The sequence below is a fragment of the Raphanus sativus genome, unplaced genomic scaffold, assembly GCF_000801105.2.
Source record: "Raphanus sativus cultivar WK10039 unplaced genomic scaffold, ASM80110v3 Scaffold0252, whole genome shotgun sequence".
NCBI classification, from domain to species: domain Eukaryota; kingdom Viridiplantae; phylum Streptophyta; class Magnoliopsida; order Brassicales; family Brassicaceae; genus Raphanus; species Raphanus sativus.
Window position 1 is genome coordinate 17,919 of NW_026615572.1, and position 18,247 is coordinate 36,165.

The following is an 18,247-nucleotide window of genomic DNA, read 5'->3' on the forward strand; positions in this document are numbered from 1 at the left end:
CAACAGAATTTTTCAAAGCAACCTGGAGTATAATAGGAAAGGATTTCACAACGGCAGTACAGTCTTTCTTTAGTAAGGGCTTCTTACCAAAAGGATTGAATGCTACTATCTTAGCGCTGGTGGCTAAAAAGGAAAATGCAACTGAGATGAAGGACTATAGGCCTATCTCATGTTGCAATGTGCTCTATAAAGTGATTTCAAAGATCATTGCTAACCGATTGAAAGGTACTCTCCCTTGCTGCATATCTTATAATCAATCGGCATTTGTTAAAGACAGGCTGCTAGTAGAGAATCTGTTATTAGCTACTGAAATAGTGAAGGATTATCATAGAGAGGATGTATCTCCTAGATGTGCTATGAAGATTGATATAGCTAAAGCATTTGACTCAGTCCACTGGCCGTTCTTACTGAATACGTTGAGAGCTCTTAATATGCCTGAGGATTTCGTTCATTGGATTGAACTTTGTGTCTGCACTCCATCCTTTTCAGTCCAAGTTAATGGAGAGTTAGCAGGGTTTTTTCAAAGCAAAAGGGGATTAAGACAGGGGTGTGCTCTATCTCCTTATCTATTTGTTATCTGTATGAATGTGTTATCGCATCTGCTGGACAAGGCGGCTGCTAGGAGGATCATAGGGTATCATCCAAAATGTCAGAATATCCTGCTTACACATTTGTGCTTTGCGGATGATCTTTTGGTATTTACTGATGGAACCAAAAGATCTATTGAAAATGTGTTGAAGATTTTTGAAGATTTTGCTGCTATATCAGGTTTAAGGATCAGCTTGGAAAAGTCTACACTGTATACAGCGGGGTTAACTGAAGTACAAGAAGGAGGCATTCTCAGTTGTTTCCCTTTTGCCTCGGGAAAGTTGCCAGTCAGGTATCTAGGTCTTCCCCTTCTTACAAGAAGGATGACGATAAATGACTATATGCCTTTAGTGGAGAAAATTAGGAAACGGATGAGTTCTTGGACAGGAAGGCTACTATCTTATGGTGGCAGACTGCAGCTCATTAATTCAGTTATCACTAGTATGGCAAATTTTTGGTTAACTGCGTTTCGGCTTCCTGGTAGTTGTTTAAAAGAGATTGAGAGTTTATGTTCAGCTTTCTTGTGGTCTGGAACAGAATTAAAGACAAGTAAGGCGAAGGTTAGTTGGAAAGATATTTGCTTACCAAAGAAAGAAGGAGGGCTGGGGATTAGACCTTTAAAGGAAGTCAACACTGTTCTTGGCTTGAAGCTGTTATGGAGATTATTTTCTTCTCGATCTTCGCTATGGGTTAACTGGATTCACTGTTATCTAATCAGGAAAGGTTCTTTCTGGTCAATGAAATATAATACAAATATGGGGTCTTGGATGTGGAGGAAAATACTGAAGCTAAGAGACATTGCTAAGAAGTACATAAGGATGGAAGTCCAAAATGGTAGACACACATCATTCTGGTATGATTCTTGGTCTCCTCTTGGATGTCTTAAAGATGTGTTGGGGGATAGAGGTACTATAGGACTTGGTATCACTGAGAATGCTTCTGTGGAGGAAGTGATACTTAATCATCGTAGTAGAAGACATAGACTGGCTGTATTAAATGATGTGGAGGGAGAGATTACAGAGCTGAGAAGTCGATATAATGAAGAAGATGATATCCCTTTATGGAGACAAGATGAGCATAGGTATGCAAAGGAATTTTCATCAAAAAAAACATGGCTGCATATGAGACAGGAACAGCCAGTCTGTGAGTGGAATAAGGGAGTGTGGTTTCCTCAATCCACTCCTAAATATTCATTTATGTTATGGGTGGCTGCGAAAGGAAGATTGCAAACTTGTGACAGAATGCAGAAGTGGAATGGTTCAATAAATGCAGAGTGTGTGTTATGTCAAGAAGAGAGGGAGACTTGTGAGCACTTATTCTTTAAGTGCAGATATTCAGGCAGAGTATGGAAGGAGCTGATTGGTGGTATTATGAAGGAAGATTTCACTTTGGAATGGAATAGTATTCTAGATTTGATTTCACAATCAAGATCTAGATTCAAACCCACAGAGCTCTTCCTAATTCGATATACATTTCAAGTGCTATTACATAGTATCTGGCGGGAGAGAAATTCTCGAAGACATAACGAGCTGCCAAGAGAAGAAGAGGTGCTGATAAAATGTGTGGACAAACTGATTCGTTTGAAGCTTTTATCAGTAAAGGGTAAGGGACACAAGTATCTAGATGAGGGCTTATGCATATGGTTTGGCTCAAGAGTTTCATAGCTGGGTTTGAAGAGTGGTGTATGTTTCTATCAGGCTAAGGAAGGGTTAATAGATTGGAAATGATTTTATCTCAAGGGATGGAACAAGAGCTTGAGAAAACAGTTTGGATTTCTAGTTTTGAAGACAGGAAAAGGGAAAGAGAAGTAGATTTTGTCTATAATATAGTCCCCTAGCTATGAGATTCTTACTCTTTTTCCCCATTAGAGTTTTGTCCCAATAGGGTTTTCTCTAATGTGGGTTTTAATGAGGAGAATCTCATGGCATTTCCAAACTTGACTTGTGTCACATGGTCAAGTTTGAGGGGGTAATGAAGGTCGAAATAGTTGGTTTTGAGGAGATTTCTTAGCAAGTGTATCTTAGTTTCAAATTTGTTGCACTAGATGTAAAGAAGTTTTGATTGAATAAAATTTTACATTCATTCAAAAAAAAAAAAAAGAACACGGTGCAGTAGTCTTTTTGAAAGCTTCCTTCTTCATATCACCAAGAAGAAGGACCATCTCTTTATCCACAACAACACCTACGTAGAACCCACCTAAAGGTTCAGGGCTGGATCCGAATTTAGCAGACGAGAGATCCCAATAGACATCTATGTTACAAGAATACGCTTCTAGGTTCTTGGAGCCTTTTCGTTTAGTGAAGAGCCAGGGCTTGATCTCGACTTTACAGAGACTTCTGTTGCAAGAATCATCGACTCCCACGGTCACACACTGACCCATCAGATTCTTAGTCCATGTGACTGTGATCAAACAAGTCCTACCTCTGATGCAGCAACGGTAGATACAGATGACAAGATTCTGTGAAACTTTTACAGCGTTCGAGGAGGAAGGATCTGCAACCTGGACCCCATTTTCACCGGAGCAGGAACTAAAGTCTTTCATTTTCTTACGGACTTCAAGTTCCAGTCTCTTTGTCTTTCTCAATCCAAAAGTAAGAGTCAATAAGACAGAAACAGAGGAAAAGGAGACTCTGTTTCACTGTCGAGTGATTTTTAAAACGTTAACTAATTACCGAACTTTTATTTATATAGTTTAGGATTGTTTATTATAAAAAAGATATATTGGCATTAATATTAGAAAAGTCTTCGAATAATAAATTATCAATATGGTTTTCATTTATTTTCTCGATTGAAATTTTGGACCTATCTGTATGCTAGGTCCCAGATTGACATTATTTTCTTAAGATATGGTTCTATTATTTATTGTAGTTTCATTTTCGTTATTAATATTTTTGCTGTTAATCAAATAAGTATTTTTTATTAAAATACTGATATTATTAAGTTTAGATACCAAGTTGACTAACTTTGTCCAAAGATAGCTCTTAGAAGACTAATCTTGGTTCTATTTATTTGATTTATTTTGATTGCCAATTCTCTGCACCACCTGAAAACCAGACATAAACCAAGAGATTAGTTTAAAACCCGGTTTGATTTCAGCTAAAGAAAAAAAAAGGGTTAAAATGTGGTATGGTTTATGACTCTGTTTTACTTACAAGTAGCATTTTCTGGTCGTTTTGCCACCTTTATTTCTGAAATCCAAGCTGTCTGGAATGATTCCAACCCCAATACCGTGGATCAAATGTGAACCTAGACACCATGGAACCAACCATTCACTTGGTTTTATGGTACATTAAAATGATTTAACAGCAAAAAAGACTCGGCTAATGAATGATTGTTTTCCTAAGGCATATGTGCTAGACTCAGAGAACAAAAGAGAAAATAACTCAACAGGCTCTCCTCCAAAACAGAAGCTTCTCTGTTGCGTATGCTTAAGGGCTCGCCTGATGTTTACTTGAGTGGTCCTATCAAACAATATATATTACAGATAGAGGTGGCAGGTGTGTGTGTTTGTTTGCTAGTTATTATCTATAACAATGGGTTCTCACATTAATCAGCTTCTCATGTATTCTATGTTGTCTTCAAGACAGAATCCATCTAAGGTGGGGGTTGCTTTATGTTAAATTAGCACACAGAGACACTTATGCCACAGTACTAGCAGTTTCCATGGTGAAACTTTGCTCCTGACATCGGATTTTAGCAGTGTGCGAAGATTGTCTCTATACAAGCTTCTTTACAGACAAGAAGATTGTGAAAACTGATGTGTATGTCACACAGCATGTGAGTAAGGCATTGTGAAACATGTGTAGAAAACTTTTAATGTTCATAAGAGTTAAGGCATTTGTATTATCATCACAACAATCTTATCAGTTTTGCAACTTCATAAGCGTAAACTAAATAATACTATATAGAGGACTCAAAGTCCCTCACCATCTGACATATACAGTTTTCTAATCAGTTTTTATATTAATTCCAAGAGCTAATGACAACATGCTTCTTGTAATCTGCTTCTGTTTTTTGGGTTCAGAAGTTTCTGCCAAAGCCTTTTCATATTCACGCAGATCATCAGGAGTCAGACAAGGGAGTGACAGCAACACCTGAAGATAATTCAAAGATTAAAATTTGAGGATATAAAATTAAAGAACTCATCAAATGAAAAAAAAACTAACCTGACGTGGAGCTGGGTGTCTCGGGGAAAGGTAAACAAATATTTCACTGCACAGACCAACTAAAACGGAACTGTTATTCACATTCTCATCGATGGTCAAGCTCATGATGAGTGCGTTAAACAAATCTTTTGCCACAAACTCTCTGAGCTCTCCGTTGTTTGTTGTTATGGCTAGTTGAATAACGCTAATGAAAAAACAACGGAGGTTGAAAGTTGTAATACCATCTCTCCATGTGCATGCTTGTAAAGAAAACTGCATTACTGAGTCTGCCAAGTCTCTGCAACTCAAGAGTAAGCTGCAAAAGAAAGAAAGAAAGAAAAAAAAAAGTTATTAATCCAAAAAGAGTATGGACCAAGAAGTTAGTTTTACCAAAGCACATACCTCACCAAAGAGTTGGATTTGAGTGAATCAAAATCCTTGAGAAGAGACGTTTCACCATGAACAAGTTGGTCTGAGTGCTTCATCAAACTAGGAAGCCCTGTGTTTAACTCAGGAGCAGAGATCTTTGAGAGCAAATCCGAAGTGGACCGAGATAAATCTATGAGCAGCTGTCTTTCCAGTTGTATGAGCTTCGTCTCACCACCTTCAAAACTGCGCAGATCTGGAACATTGGCCCTGCCTTCGCGCAGAAGACTAGTCCACGAGGAGTCAAGAGCTCGCTGACAGTGCGTCAGTAAAGGACTTAGAAGCGGTTCAAGCAATGACTCCCACTTATCTGCAGGACAGGATATGACAAGAGGGCCTACGAAGGAGTTAATAAGCAGCTTTATATGTCTGAACTCCATCCAACATATATTCTCAGTGAATGCCGCTGCAACTTCGTTAGCATCGATGGATGTGTAGAACGTCTCTCCCATGGCTACAGAGAGATTCAGTACACGGTACCTGCATGCATCGCTACTAACATTAATTAAAAAAGCCTGAAGGAGAACAATGTACACACTCACTCACCCGGTATCGCGAATAGCTCTCAGCCAGTTCCGAATATCATTTGCGTTCCCTCCACTAGAGCAAGTAAACAAGGCTTTAGTTAGTTTACGGCTTTGGTTTCCTTTGTCGCTACGTAACTCGGCTTCTGCTATCTTCATTGCTGTTTGGAGTTTTGTGGGCAAAGTTTGATAAACAGCAGGAGAAGACAGAGAGTTGATAACACGAAAGAGCTTCAGGAGAGGTGGAAGCATCCAAGAAAGGTGACAAGCCAGAGGATGAATCGTCTCAGACATGTTCAACTTCCTTTTCTTGAAAGTGCATCCCGTGAGAGCCTGCTTGAAGACGGCGACCGTGTTGACAATAGACTGCATCAAGGGTGCGTTGGAGCATAACTGAATAAAACCAGAGGGAGTAGATAAGTATTCGTTTTGCCACTCTGGTTGAGTCCATTGTTCGCGCACTGGTTCTAGTAACAAAGCAAAACTGTCTTGCTGCTGCGTCTGAGCTCTGTTTGCACAAAAGTTAAAAAAAAAAGAAGAAGCAATTTATTAAATTTAATAAAATGCAATAAAAGTTCCATCATGAAGAAGACAAAGAAGAGCAGATTGTGTACCCTGACGCAGAAGTCATAGCAAAAAATGCTTCCACAAGACTGCTGTGCTCACCAGGGAGGAAAGCTCCTTCTCTCTGCAAACGTGTCATCTTATCAGCTAGACCCTGCACGAAAATATATATGGAAACAAAAGGTCTTATAGAGAGCATTTTTCTTGTAATAACTTTTTGGGGGATAAATGCAGATACCTTCAAGTGAGGAGTAAAGCTTTTGTCAGCAGCTTTGGCTAAACGCGTCAAAGATAAGCAGATGTATAATCTTGCACGTTTAGATGCTGGTGGAAGAGAGGTGAGAAGTGCAAACATCTTGTCGATAACACTCCCAACCGCATCTGGAGAGGACTTGATGATAGGAACCATTGCGTTTAGATACTCAACGTGCGCTGAAATAATTAATGGTTCAGTGAAGTTTGCATTAAGGACCTCCTGAAACAAGCCTGTGTCATTCAAAACAGACAAAGATGAGTTCAGACAACAACTTGAAAATGAAAATTAAACTTTCAAACATATATACCCTCAAATATCTCGTGGAGTTGAGAATGAACTTGGGAACTATCACGGAAAAGCCTACGCAGAATACTCTCCAGAGCAGTACTCAGGCCCTTCAAAGCAGCTGCGTAGTGGATAGCAGGCGCTGAAGAAACCGATATGTTCTTAATAAGGATGACCGTTCTTGAAGATAGTTTTGTGGTACCAATGATTGGCTTGTGAGAAGAGATGAGTCTGATCAACACAATCTGCATGCACCAAAAAGGAAATAAATAGAGAGTTTTGTCTGAGACGTAAGTATTGAGTTTTTTTAGGAACATACGAGCCTCTTCTGGTACTGGCAAAACTCCTGATATTCAAACTTTGATGGCTCAAGTGAAAGGTTTGTTCCATCAGGAATCTCGTTCTTATTCAAGCGTTGGAACGAAACGTCAAGAATCTTGCTGGCGAGTTCATCGTCTATAAGGAGTAAAATATCCTTTTTGCCGCCGTCGAGGTGTCTAAAACTATTGAAAATCTCGCTTGCCGATCCCGTGAAAACCTCGCTTGCCGCTCCCTTTCTATGTGGGTAATTAGGAGCATTGAGGTCTGAGGTTAAATAATCCATCAACCCCTGTGAGAGCCAGAAAGAGAGGAGAAGCATTAAGTTTCCCCACTTCTTTGTATCTAAAGAAAGATTATGATTTTCTGGTTAAGGCAGTGGGCACTTACTAGCCAGAAGAACAGTGACTCATAGTGAAGATCAAACTTATAGTGTTCGAAAAAACCAAGCATCTACAAAAGAAAGTAAGACAAAAATCTTCAATTAAGTCAGACCATTTAATATATCAATGGTTATCCAGATTAGTACCTGTTCCAGAAAAAGAGCAATGGCAATGCTATCTGTGAAGATGCACTGGAAGTTTGTGGAGCCTAGAGAGACCATCATTTTACAGATACGTATGATTGTAGAATCAAATTCAGCACCAGAAGTAGCATCAGTTGGTCTTTCTCTGCAAATTCACCACAGACAAATACAATGGTAAGAGAGGACAACTTTTTTTGGCATTTCATGGAGCAGCCGAAAATAGCATACCTTGAGCAGATAAGTTTGAAGAACATACAAGCAAGACGGCAGAACTCACTAGAAGAAAGTAAGGATGCACACCTGTTGTAAGAATCAAGAATCATATACAAAAAGTTAGATACGTAGATAAGCTTGTGTAAGAAAAGTATATGAGTCTAAGCCAAAGAGTTAGTTTATATTAACTGGTCAACAATTTTGTATTCAGCAAAATATGGAACCGGAGCCCATTCTGTGAGTGAGTTGATGGCATTCAAACAAGCAATGACTGCATCTGAATGCTGTTTAGCCAGCTCAACTTTCTCTCTCGCTTCTGCATTCCTTGCATCCCCAAAGTGTTTTTCAAGAAGCTGCATTAAAGGTTTTTTTATCTTCATTGAAACTGATGCTAACAATAAAATTGATAAAGAGCAAAAAGGTAAGTAGTAGTAGCATTACATCATGCAACCAAACCAAAATATCAGGAAGTCCCTGCAACAGATGATGCCTATGCTTATTGTCTGATGAGAAAGGAAAACATGTTACATGTGTTAGCAAATGAGAGAGAAGTAGAGTTAGGCTATATACTCTTAATTACCTTCCAACTCCTCCTTAATATAATCTATATGATGTTCAGAAAGCCTCTTCACCACTCCCAAAGCCAATTCTGCCTAATTTTTTCAAGAGAAAATTTAATAATGAAACAACTCCTTACCATATGATAGAACTAAGAAATCTACCTGTAAAGGGCCTTGAGAGGAGAGGGAAACTAGTGAGAGAAACAACTCCTGCCACATCTCAAGATCTTCCTTTTCAAACATCTGGAAACGAAGTTCTGTATAAGTTGATAAATCAACCAATCATAAAATACAGAGATTGCAATCACAGCTCTAACCTCAGCAACAAGAGTGATAGTTTCACTTTTCATCCCACATTCTTCACATGGATCAGAAGCTACCTCAGACATGAGTTCAAAGGAGGCACTACTAATATCCATCTGCTCAGAGGAGCATAACTCATCCCACCGCAGTTTAACCAAATACTGCACAATTAAGCAAATTAACAAATGGAGCTTTAATAATCTCAATTAACCAAAAAGACATAACCTTTTTTGTTTGTTTCATTACCAAACAGTAAGATAATAAATAACAAGTGAAATAAGCAAAGAACCTGTAGCATCTTAGAGGCATAGATGCGAACTTGTAAAGGCCAAACCTTTTCCACAAGAAGAAACGAAACTTGAGACAGAACCTCAACATTACCTGTCTTAATCTGCAATTACATAAACTTTTAATCAAAACAAAATTTCAAAAGTTGCTTCTTGGGATATTACTCACCTACAAAAAAAAAAAGTTCAACACTTTAGGAATGAATTACCGATTCAATGGATGTTAGAGCGGCTTCATCAACAGTGGAGTGAGAAGAAGAAGAATCAGAGACGACGAGTAGAATCTGTCGAGCCACGGTTCTAGCGAGAGTCTTTGTTTCTGACTCAGCTTCTATCATATCTTTTCCTTTCACAAGATCCTCCTTCATCAGCATTCAGTGATTATTAGACTTATATGAGCCGCCGACAAAAAAAGAAAAAACAGTCAAAACGAGAAGCCTTCGAAATTGGCAAAACTTCAAAATTTGAAGTTTGAATGTGTGTCTCTCTCTCCAGAAAGAAGAACCTCAAATTTAACTTTAAAGAGTTTTGTATTTTTGTTGCTCAAAAACAAAAAAAAAAAGAGTTTTGTATTTTACTGTTATTAGAAATTAGCAAAAAAAATCATAAAACTATTATTTAGCAATAAAATATATAAATAAAAATACATTATTAATTAATAAGAAAATATGATTTAATAGCCAATTACATGCATTTTGAACTAATAAATGAGTCTTTTTATTTTTATTTGCAGTTGTTAAAATCTTGTACTTCTTTAGTTGAAATAATAATTTTGTTTTCATATAATTTTATCTTTTTATATATATTTTCACATTATAATTTGAATTAAATGTGTACTATAATATTGTATTGTATAATATTTTGCTTTAATGTAATTAATATACTTTGTATTTTGTATAAGGTAAAAAAACTATAAAAACTAAAATGATAACTATAAAAGTTAGTAAGATACTTTGTAAAACAAATAATTGTATAAGAATTCAAAATTAAAAATTTCAAATTTTGATATTTTTAAAACTGTTTTTTGGAGATGTTCAAACATAAAAAATATTTTATACACGTTTTTACTAATCGATTTACACGTGGACGAGTATATATAAAGTGAAAAGGATATTCGTCTATAGAGTGCTTTAGATACTGATTGAGTCACTGAGTTACAGGACTCTGAACTTGACAAAAAGGCATTTGTATTATGACCATGATTCTAAAAAATTGGTATGGCTGTCATTTGACTAGTCGAAACAATTCAAATCGGTTTAAACTATTTTAAATTAGTTTAAATGTATTAAATTCAGCAATATGTTACTATAAATACACAAATTTTTCTAGTCTATTTTATATGTATTTCTGATAAAATTCAGGAAAGTAATTTATAATCCAAAAGTAAAATATTTTACATAAATGTAAACATACATATAGATAATAAATCAAAAATTCAGAAGATAGATTGTGCTCATATTAACCAGATTGGATAGATTAGAGTTTTGGAGCAGTCCAAAATAGGTGAAATCTCTACATAGAATTTTAAACAGACCCGGTCCAGAAAGTATTGGGTTGGAAGCAAAAGAACAGATATGGGCCTTTTAATTGATGTTTCCTAAAACAAAAGCAAAATAAATAGATAACCGTTCAAACCAGTGAACTCTTCAGCTAACAACTGAACCAGGAAACCGATTAAGCTATATGCATGAAAGATCTACTGTAAACATCACTCGAAGTTGTAGAGCTTTTTCCGGTTTGGAGTTTACTCAAACTTGCTTGGGAGATGTCTCACAGCCATGAAGGCATCCACCATCTGATTATTATAGAAGAAAAAAATCAATAAAAATGTTATATAAATCAAATCGATTTTTCCTTTTTGTACCTCTTCAGTAACAGCAGCTCGAGCCTTGCGGTGTCTCTCCACCACTTCTGTCAAAACTTGAGTGAGTCGCTTCTTTACTTCTCCCGATTGCATTCGTCCTTCTCCATACTCCTGAAACAATGTGTTGTTTATCATCAAGAAATATCTTAAAGCTGCATATTCTTCTTCATTCATTCATTCTCTGTAATAATGAAAAGGTTGAGAGGCAAGTATACGTTATTTTACCTTCTTTATGTGTTCAAGCTCGGCATCATCTTCGAGGAAGAAACTCAAATACTGAAATGGTATGTCTTCCTGTGAAAAAGAAAAAAGAAAAACAGAGACTTGTTAAGTTTTCTATAGCATTAAACCAATAAGGGATCAAAGGTGTCTAAACTAAAGAGAATTTGGTAACCTCCAGATTTGCTCCATATTTTTTTTGATCTTCCAAGCTATCTCGCCCACCAGTAACAGCACTGTTTGCCTACGTACATATTAAAAAAAATCTCAGCAAGATTAGTGGAAGGAATCATATCTTACTTTCATTATTAGGACAGATTGGTAAGCTAATCATCTGGTAAAGTTGGACAATACAACGAAGTAAAAAACACATGCAAACCAGATTTTCACCTTTCTTTTAATGTCCTCAGCGCTATCATTAATATAAATAGCGGAATTTGCATCACTTGCTGACATTTTTCCATTCTTTCCCTGCAAAAAAAAAATAAAAGTGTGTGTGACCAAAGGCAATTCTAATAGTGTGTGGTTTAACTTGTATAATATCCTTAAAAGACTAGTCAAGAAAAACACTTGCCCTCAGCGCAGGTAAAAACTTTGACTCAATTAGAGCAGGCTTTTTATAGCTTAACCGAGGTGCAACATCACGAGTCATCCTAAAATACGGATCCTGAACAAAAAAGAAAACCAAACATTCAGAAAAACTAAATGATACACACACACATAAAGAGATGAATCATCACAAAGTTTCCAACGTGAGAAAACAAGCACACCTGGTCAATTGCACAGGGAATCAAGCAAGGGAGCTTGTCATTGCCGAGGAACAAGTCTGGGAATGAGCTAGAAAAAGATGGAACCGCCTAAAAAATTGTATGGAGAAAAAAAACAAAAGAAAGTTAAATACAACAGTCGTCTCTTTATGCATCATTAGCATAATACGCCAACAAGAACAAAGAGACGTACCTGCACCACAGGGAAGCTGATTTTCGCAGCTGGATCTTCGCCGGTAATGCCGTAAGTCGCCATCATCTAGCCAAAAAATAAAAAGATGTAAAAAATGAAAAAAAAACAGGAACCCTAACCTAACTATAAAGACAGATAAACGGGAAGTAGGAGAGTAAAAATCACCTTGTTAACTGTAACACGTTTTCCAACCTCCACCATATTTTCATAAATTTTACTACACACAAAAAAGGTTTTGCAGAGCCAGGAAAAACTATAATGTAAACTTCAAATAAGCCCAAAAACATATATCTAGGATACATTAATATAAGATCAATGTTATGAGCTAAACGTCATGGAAACACCATGGCAAAAAAAAAGGCCAAGTAAGGCTTCACAATACTACCATCAAGAAAACCTGATTATAACTCTTTTTTTTTTTCTGAATAACTTAAATGCATATGAACCTTTTTGTGAAAATGAGAACAAAACCAGGGTTGGAGCATTTGACTTACTCGCCAACAGTGGCAAAGTTGGAGAAAATAAAAGTCTTTGTGACATCGAAACCGCAAGCAATGATATCTTTCACGTTCTCTCTGCCAAGTCTTTTACTATCCTCCGGCTTTAAGCTCTTCCATATGCATTTTTCATCATCCGTAATCTGTATAACGAGTGGGACCTTGAAAGCTTCCTGCAAGTATCTACCAAAAGACAATGGCCACTAAGTATAAAGCACAAGCAGCAGCAGCATTGACCCATCTACCTTTAAAAGAATAAAGACAATAGTAACTTTTACTTGGTAAACATGAAAGGAATCAAATGCCCTAAATGCAAAGACTCTGATGAAGGTCCTCTCCCAGTGTAGAGATAGAACTTGTCTCCTCTCTCGTACGCATCCAAAATCTCATCCAAATCCCTGTGTGCGAAAAAGAAGCCGCGGCGGAGGAAGACGTGAGCTTTACGGCAAGTGAGTCTTTCGACACGATCGATGAGCGACTCGTCTATCCTCTTGCAGCCAAACTTTTCGATCACCTTATCGTAATCGATTTTACCGCCGTCTTTGACGGAGACGACAAACGGAGTCACCACTTGCTCCTCCTCCTCCTCCGATGATTCAGGCTCTCGTTTCTCCAAGCTCAGCAGCATCTCATCCAACAAACGGTTGATCTCGTGTTTGATCTCGTGTTTCCTAGTCTCCTCCCGTGGTGTATCGATTGAGCTGATCAGTTCATCGACCAACCGTCTCGTCCTCTCTACCATCTTCTCCATCATCTCTCTATCTCTCTGTCTTCGCCTCGCTTTGGATGATTGAATAGTTGTGACCAGCCTCTTCTCAGTCACTAGGGTTTCCTAATCACAAATTGCCTTGGCAATTACGAAAAAAAGGAAAAACTATTTAACATTTTTTACCTTTGGGTTTTTACAAGATATTGGGCTAAGTGAACGGGCTGAAAATAATCTGGGCTTAAGAGAAATAATTCGGCCCAATCCAACAGTGTTGATGAATCTGAAGGAGATTGTCACTTCAGTAGAGTTTTGACTAAATTATATGTTTTTTTCTTCTTCTTGTAGGTGTGTAATTGGTGGTTATCTTATTTATATATAATACAGTTTGTTCTCTCCTTAGAAGGACACATCGGATTACACGCAAGAAACTAGAGTTCTTTTCCGCCTGACACGTGTCTGTTTTTTTTTATACTTTACGTTTGAATGTGATTTTTGGGCTTCACAAATCGAATTGAATGGGCTGAAGTTTGTTATATCAATTTATCAAACTCTCAATCTCAACCTTATAGGCACTCTCTTTGTTGTCAACAACTATCATCTTCCAGTTTTTTTTCCGATTTGCTAACAGGTTCATAGTGTTCTTCAGCTTCTATTTTCATGAACCGACAGTGATGGGAAACACGATCTGTTGTTCGTGTCGTCTGGATTTCTTCACGCTGGAAAAGTGAAACACGAACCGTTACAGATGCATTCAATTGAATCGTTATCATTAACAGCCATTTAACTCCTCCTCTACACTCCCATCACAATTGTTCATTCACTGCATCTGGCTTCTCTTCCAGCGGTGAATTTCCATGTATAAAAAGGTATGCCCTCATTCTCTGAAATCATCCTTTCATTCCTCAACCATCTGGTTTCTCTTTGCCACCAGGCCAAACAACACGAATGACTGGATTTACATAGATGCCAAAAATGCCAGTGAGGTCGAAGAGTTTCATCAAATCTTCAAGTGAGTTTTTCTTTCTAAACATCAAGTGAGTTTGCTTTGAGATTAACTTATTTACGAGTATAGAATTTGATTGTTTGTGAATTAGGGAAAATTATTTCTCAGAAGAATGGCAGTCTCATCTATCCTCTTCCATGATTTGAAGGCTGGACGTTGTTCTTCCACCGTCTAGGTTCGACTTCAAAGGTTCCGGGAAGCAATAACGCGATACGCGGTGGCGAGAGCATATGGGTTTGGACATGATCCTCCTCGGCTCTAAGGTTATTCCGTTTTTAGTACTCACATCATCGGAGTTTTAAACAAAATCCAGTGTCTAATCTCAGAATTTTCATACTTTTGTTTCCAAATCTTTATTTTAACTTCCTGCAGTGAAGTGGTTGAAAACTATAATAGTAGTGCACAAGCTGCAGAGTTGCTTCTCAGAGTAACTATAAGCTTTAGCAATGAATGTAATTGATTTTACTAACATTTCATATTATTATCTGAGTCTTCTTAGATTTGGTTTTGCTTGCTTTAGGAAATATCATTCTGCAAGTCAAAAGGGGAGAAGAAAGATTGTTTTCTTTAAGTTGAAACTTGGAATTTGACTCTAATCCAATTATTTTGGGTAGCTGGTGCTATGGCTCAAATTCTGCGCAGAAGATAGCGTCTCAAGAACCAAGTGTGAATAGTACAGCAATAACAGTTATGTGATCTCGAACTCAATACACTAAGATTAAGCTAATGCATGGTTTATTCTTGGATTCCTCGCATGATTATACAAATATATCCATGTGACTGGTTAGACAAGTTCCATTTCCATTTATTGGAAAAAATAAACAAGTTCCAATGTTTTTATACTATGATGGTTATCTGTATTGAAATGGGAAGCTTAACTTTTGTATGTATTCAACTTTTTCCATATTTTTATTCAGAAGATGAGGAAGTCACCATGGATAGGTTTCAAAATGGTAAGTTTACTTAAATGTGTTAAAGTTTGTTTTGTGGCTTTGTTACGATTTCTAAATTCACGTTGTTATTTAGAATTGGAGAAATCAAAGTTACTGGGTTGAATACTGGGTTGAATATGATCAAAAGGCCAACATCGAAGCTGGTGAATCTGTGGCAGATGATGAAGCTAAATATGGTCGAGTGAAGGGGCCAAGTCACATTTTTCATAAAAAGTTTTAATAATTTTTCCTATTGAGGAATGGTTGAGTGGGTGAATATTTGGGTTTAGTAAGCTACATATCCGGGATTCAATTATTAGTTTGACCGAATTTAGTTTTCGAGGGATGTGGTTTACTGTTTTTTTAAAGTATGAGGTTTTTATTGTTTTATATAACATTTCACTTTAAACTGAAAACGTTTCACTTTAAATTGAATATCTTTTTTAGATTAAGAATTTGAGATGTATAATTTTCTCCTTAAAATATTTTTAATTTGGATTCACCATCTAAAAGAATGAAAGAATATAAGGAATTCAATGTTATTGGTTGCCCAAAAAATTCAATGTTATTTATTAATCATTTGTAAAAGCTCTTTCGAAGTTATTTAACTTTTGAACTATATATTAGCAAAACATCATATGCTCCTCAAGTAATCTTCATAGCTACCAATACATCAAATAGTTGTGGTTTTCTTTTATTTTTTGTTTTAGCCTAAATCTTGGTGATAAAAAAAGAAACAATTGGGGAATTTATTGTTTTTAAAATTTTGTTGATGTGAATTTGAAGAAACATAAAAAAACATATTTGTCCAAATATAATAATACATAAATATATAACCTAACATGTTATTCATAAATAATAAACCGTAGAAATTAATACCATATTTTAATGTCACTTGCTTATTTAAAAATAATAATAAATTGGATTTTTCTGATTTCTAAATTATAAAATTTAAGAAAATGTATTAAAAATATTAAATTCAAGAAAAGAAAATTTTGTGAATAAAGTAAAATATTTATATTTTTATGAATTGTTTTAATATAGAAACAAATATAAAATTTCTAAAAAAGAAGAAATAGTAAAATTTGTAGTAAAAATAGTGAAATTTATAATTAAAATAAATCAAATAATAATATATATTTATGTTGTTTCGTTCTTTTGATTACCCGCCCGTAGGGCGGGTCCGATCCTAGTTGTTAAAGATAATCATCCTAGTTTAGAGATTAAGAGCTAAATCTGGTTTAAATAGTACCTTCGGGTGTGTGAATAAACAGAAACCTTCTTAAACCTTACATGGTATTGAGACAAAGGCATATATGTAAAATATAATTAATTCTATTTCTTTAATAAGGTACTTAATAGGGTAAGACTAGTATGTGGTTATCACCCGTGTTTTTTAAATCAGATTGCCCGACCATGATCGATCATAATCCAGTTACATAGCAGAATTGAATCTATTAACTGGTTAAACCATGAACTGATCAAGAGTTTCAATTGTTTTGAGCAAAACCATGAATTATGAATTTCTCTAATCGATTAGAACTTCAAACAAAAAATTCGATTGAAACAAGCAAAAAGCTCGAGATTTAGTATACATGTCTAGTTGGACGAAAAAAAAAAATCTAAAAGCAGACAAATAAAACTTAAAATGACAAAACAGGTGATTATGCAGAACAAGAACCGAAAATGGCTGATACTGTCTCTTGAGATCTTACTTCTTCTTGGGGTCACCAGCCTTGGTCTGCAAGTTAAAGCAAAAACGAATTTTTTAGACATAATGATAGTGTGTAACACTTATGTGTAAAGGAGTCATTACTAGTAACATTAGTCTCACCTTCTTAACACCACGTATCTTCTTGGCACGGTTCTTTCTTTCCTTGATTTGTTTCCTTGATTTCTCAATCTTGGTATCAAGACCATTCTACAAAAGACATTGAAACATACAATCGTAAATAGTTTTCAGAAGAAGACAGACACTAACTCTAATTGATCAAGAGTACTAGTTAGTAACTAATGCTAGACTAATAAAAAAACGGAGATAAAAGACATTTGATCTTAGTGTCAAGACCATTCTACAAATCACATTCAAACCATTCTACAAATCACATTCGAAACTTATCAGCTAGTTACTTACTCTAATGATCAAGTTAGTAACTAATGCTAGACTAACAAGCCGGTAGATAAGACATTTCAAGAAAGGGTAGAAAGAGCATTTAATTACCCTGATAAGTCTGTACTTGGGTTCGAACTTTTTAGCGCTCTCGACATTGTCATAGATCAAACCAAACCCTGAAGATTTACCACCTCCAAAATGGGTTCTAAATTTGAAAACAAAGATAGAATTTGGGTCCTTGACTTCGTACATCCTCGCTAACTTCTCCTTAAGCTCAGCCTTTTTTGAGTAAAAAAATGAAAACAAATCTCAGCCACTAAAAAAAAAACAATTTTAACAGTCTCTACTCTATAATCGAAAGATCGTACCTTTGAAACATTGGCTCTTCCAGGGTGAAGAACATCAATAACCTATATTCCCAAAAAAAAATTGACCATACTCTTATTTATTACCTTTGTTCAAAAATCTTTATTACACAGCTAAGTGAATGCAGAAGTGGACAAGAGTTAAAAAAGAATGGAACTACTCACGAACTGCTTCCTTGAGAGAAGTCTGTTGGTCATGAACTTTCGGGTTCTGATGGTGACTGCCTTTTCCGCCATTTTTGCGATCTCTCTGCAAAGATTTGAGTTCGTCGCCGGCTAGAGTGAAAGAAAGAGTCGCGGAAAGCAAGTTTTAGCGTTTATATAAAGTACAGGTCCGTAGGGTTTTGTTATTCTCTCTCTCTCTCTCTATTATTGGGCCGTTATTGGACTTATTAAATTTCAGTAGGTTTGCTCTAAAATAAATAAGAAGCCCAGTGGGTTAAGTATTTATAGCCGCCTAGCTTATTTCATTTTGTTTTGTTTGTCAGCTTGGTCCATATCCACTCCAATGTTACACAATTTGACAGTATGATTTACACTGAATTATAAACTTGTAGAAGTAAAAATGACATGAGGCCGAATGAAAATAA

General features: G+C 36.2%; 4 protein-coding genes and 1 long non-coding RNA gene across 13 annotated transcripts; 1 reads left to right on the plus strand and 4 right to left on the minus strand.

Moving 5' to 3' along the window:
* Positions 1-2,025: 2,025 nt before the first annotated feature.
* Positions 2,026-3,130, minus strand: LOC108807533 (uncharacterized). The gene is made up of 2 exons (XM_018579818.2): positions 2,692-3,130; positions 2,026-2,117 (listed from the first exon to the last, which is right to left on the minus strand). The coding sequence occupies exons 1-2, from the start codon at positions 3,128-3,130 to the stop codon at positions 2,026-2,028; spliced, it is 531 nt and encodes a 176-aa protein (XP_018435320.2).
* Positions 3,131-4,411: 1,281 nt separating this feature from the next.
* On the minus strand, positions 4,412-9,505 carry LOC108811365 (protein HASTY 1). The gene is made up of 18 exons (XM_018583416.2): positions 9,205-9,505; positions 8,998-9,099; positions 8,723-8,869; positions 8,568-8,648; positions 8,426-8,498; positions 8,287-8,348; positions 8,035-8,198; positions 7,861-7,932; positions 7,636-7,777; positions 7,497-7,559; positions 7,108-7,398; positions 6,811-7,033; positions 6,486-6,733; positions 6,298-6,401; positions 5,706-6,191; positions 5,136-5,639; positions 4,755-5,049; positions 4,412-4,682 (listed from the first exon to the last, which is right to left on the minus strand). The coding sequence occupies exons 1-18, from the start codon at positions 9,367-9,369 to the stop codon at positions 4,536-4,538; spliced, it is 3,369 nt and encodes a 1,122-aa protein (XP_018438918.1). The 5' UTR covers positions 9,370-9,505; the 3' UTR covers positions 4,412-4,535.
* Positions 9,506-10,497: 992 nt separating this feature from the next.
* Positions 10,498-13,383, minus strand: LOC108811356 (tryptophan--tRNA ligase, cytoplasmic-like). The gene is made up of 11 exons (XM_056996502.1): positions 12,814-13,383; positions 12,533-12,718; positions 12,204-12,255; positions 12,039-12,104; positions 11,849-11,935; positions 11,653-11,745; positions 11,469-11,549; positions 11,254-11,322; positions 11,085-11,153; positions 10,860-10,970; positions 10,498-10,790 (listed from the first exon to the last, which is right to left on the minus strand). The coding sequence occupies exons 1-11, from the start codon at positions 13,287-13,289 to the stop codon at positions 10,740-10,742; spliced, it is 1,341 nt and encodes a 446-aa protein (XP_056852482.1). The 5' UTR covers positions 13,290-13,383; the 3' UTR covers positions 10,498-10,739.
* A 431-nt stretch (positions 13,384-13,814) lies between these two features.
* Positions 13,815-15,609, plus strand: LOC108811366 (uncharacterized). Of its 9 annotated transcripts, none has more exons than XR_008939846.1 (6): positions 13,815-14,110; positions 14,176-14,253; positions 14,339-14,510; positions 14,620-14,699; positions 14,768-15,200; positions 15,274-15,609. It is a non-coding gene; the product is annotated as an uncharacterized LOC108811366 (long non-coding RNA). The 9 variants fall into 9 exon arrangements; XR_001943293.2 differs by having other exon boundaries at positions 14,620-14,674; positions 14,747-15,200; XR_001943292.2 differs by having other exon boundaries at positions 14,620-14,674.
* A 1,106-nt stretch (positions 15,610-16,715) lies between these two features.
* LOC108811363 (40S ribosomal protein S24-1) lies at positions 16,716-17,976 on the minus strand. Its single transcript, XM_018583411.2, has 5 exons — positions 17,823-17,976; positions 17,661-17,702; positions 17,401-17,571; positions 17,014-17,100; positions 16,716-16,920 (listed from the first exon to the last, which is right to left on the minus strand). The coding sequence occupies exons 1-5, from the start codon at positions 17,892-17,894 to the stop codon at positions 16,891-16,893; spliced, it is 402 nt and encodes a 133-aa protein (XP_018438913.1). The 5' UTR covers positions 17,895-17,976; the 3' UTR covers positions 16,716-16,890.
* Positions 17,977-18,247: the final 271 nt, after the last annotated feature.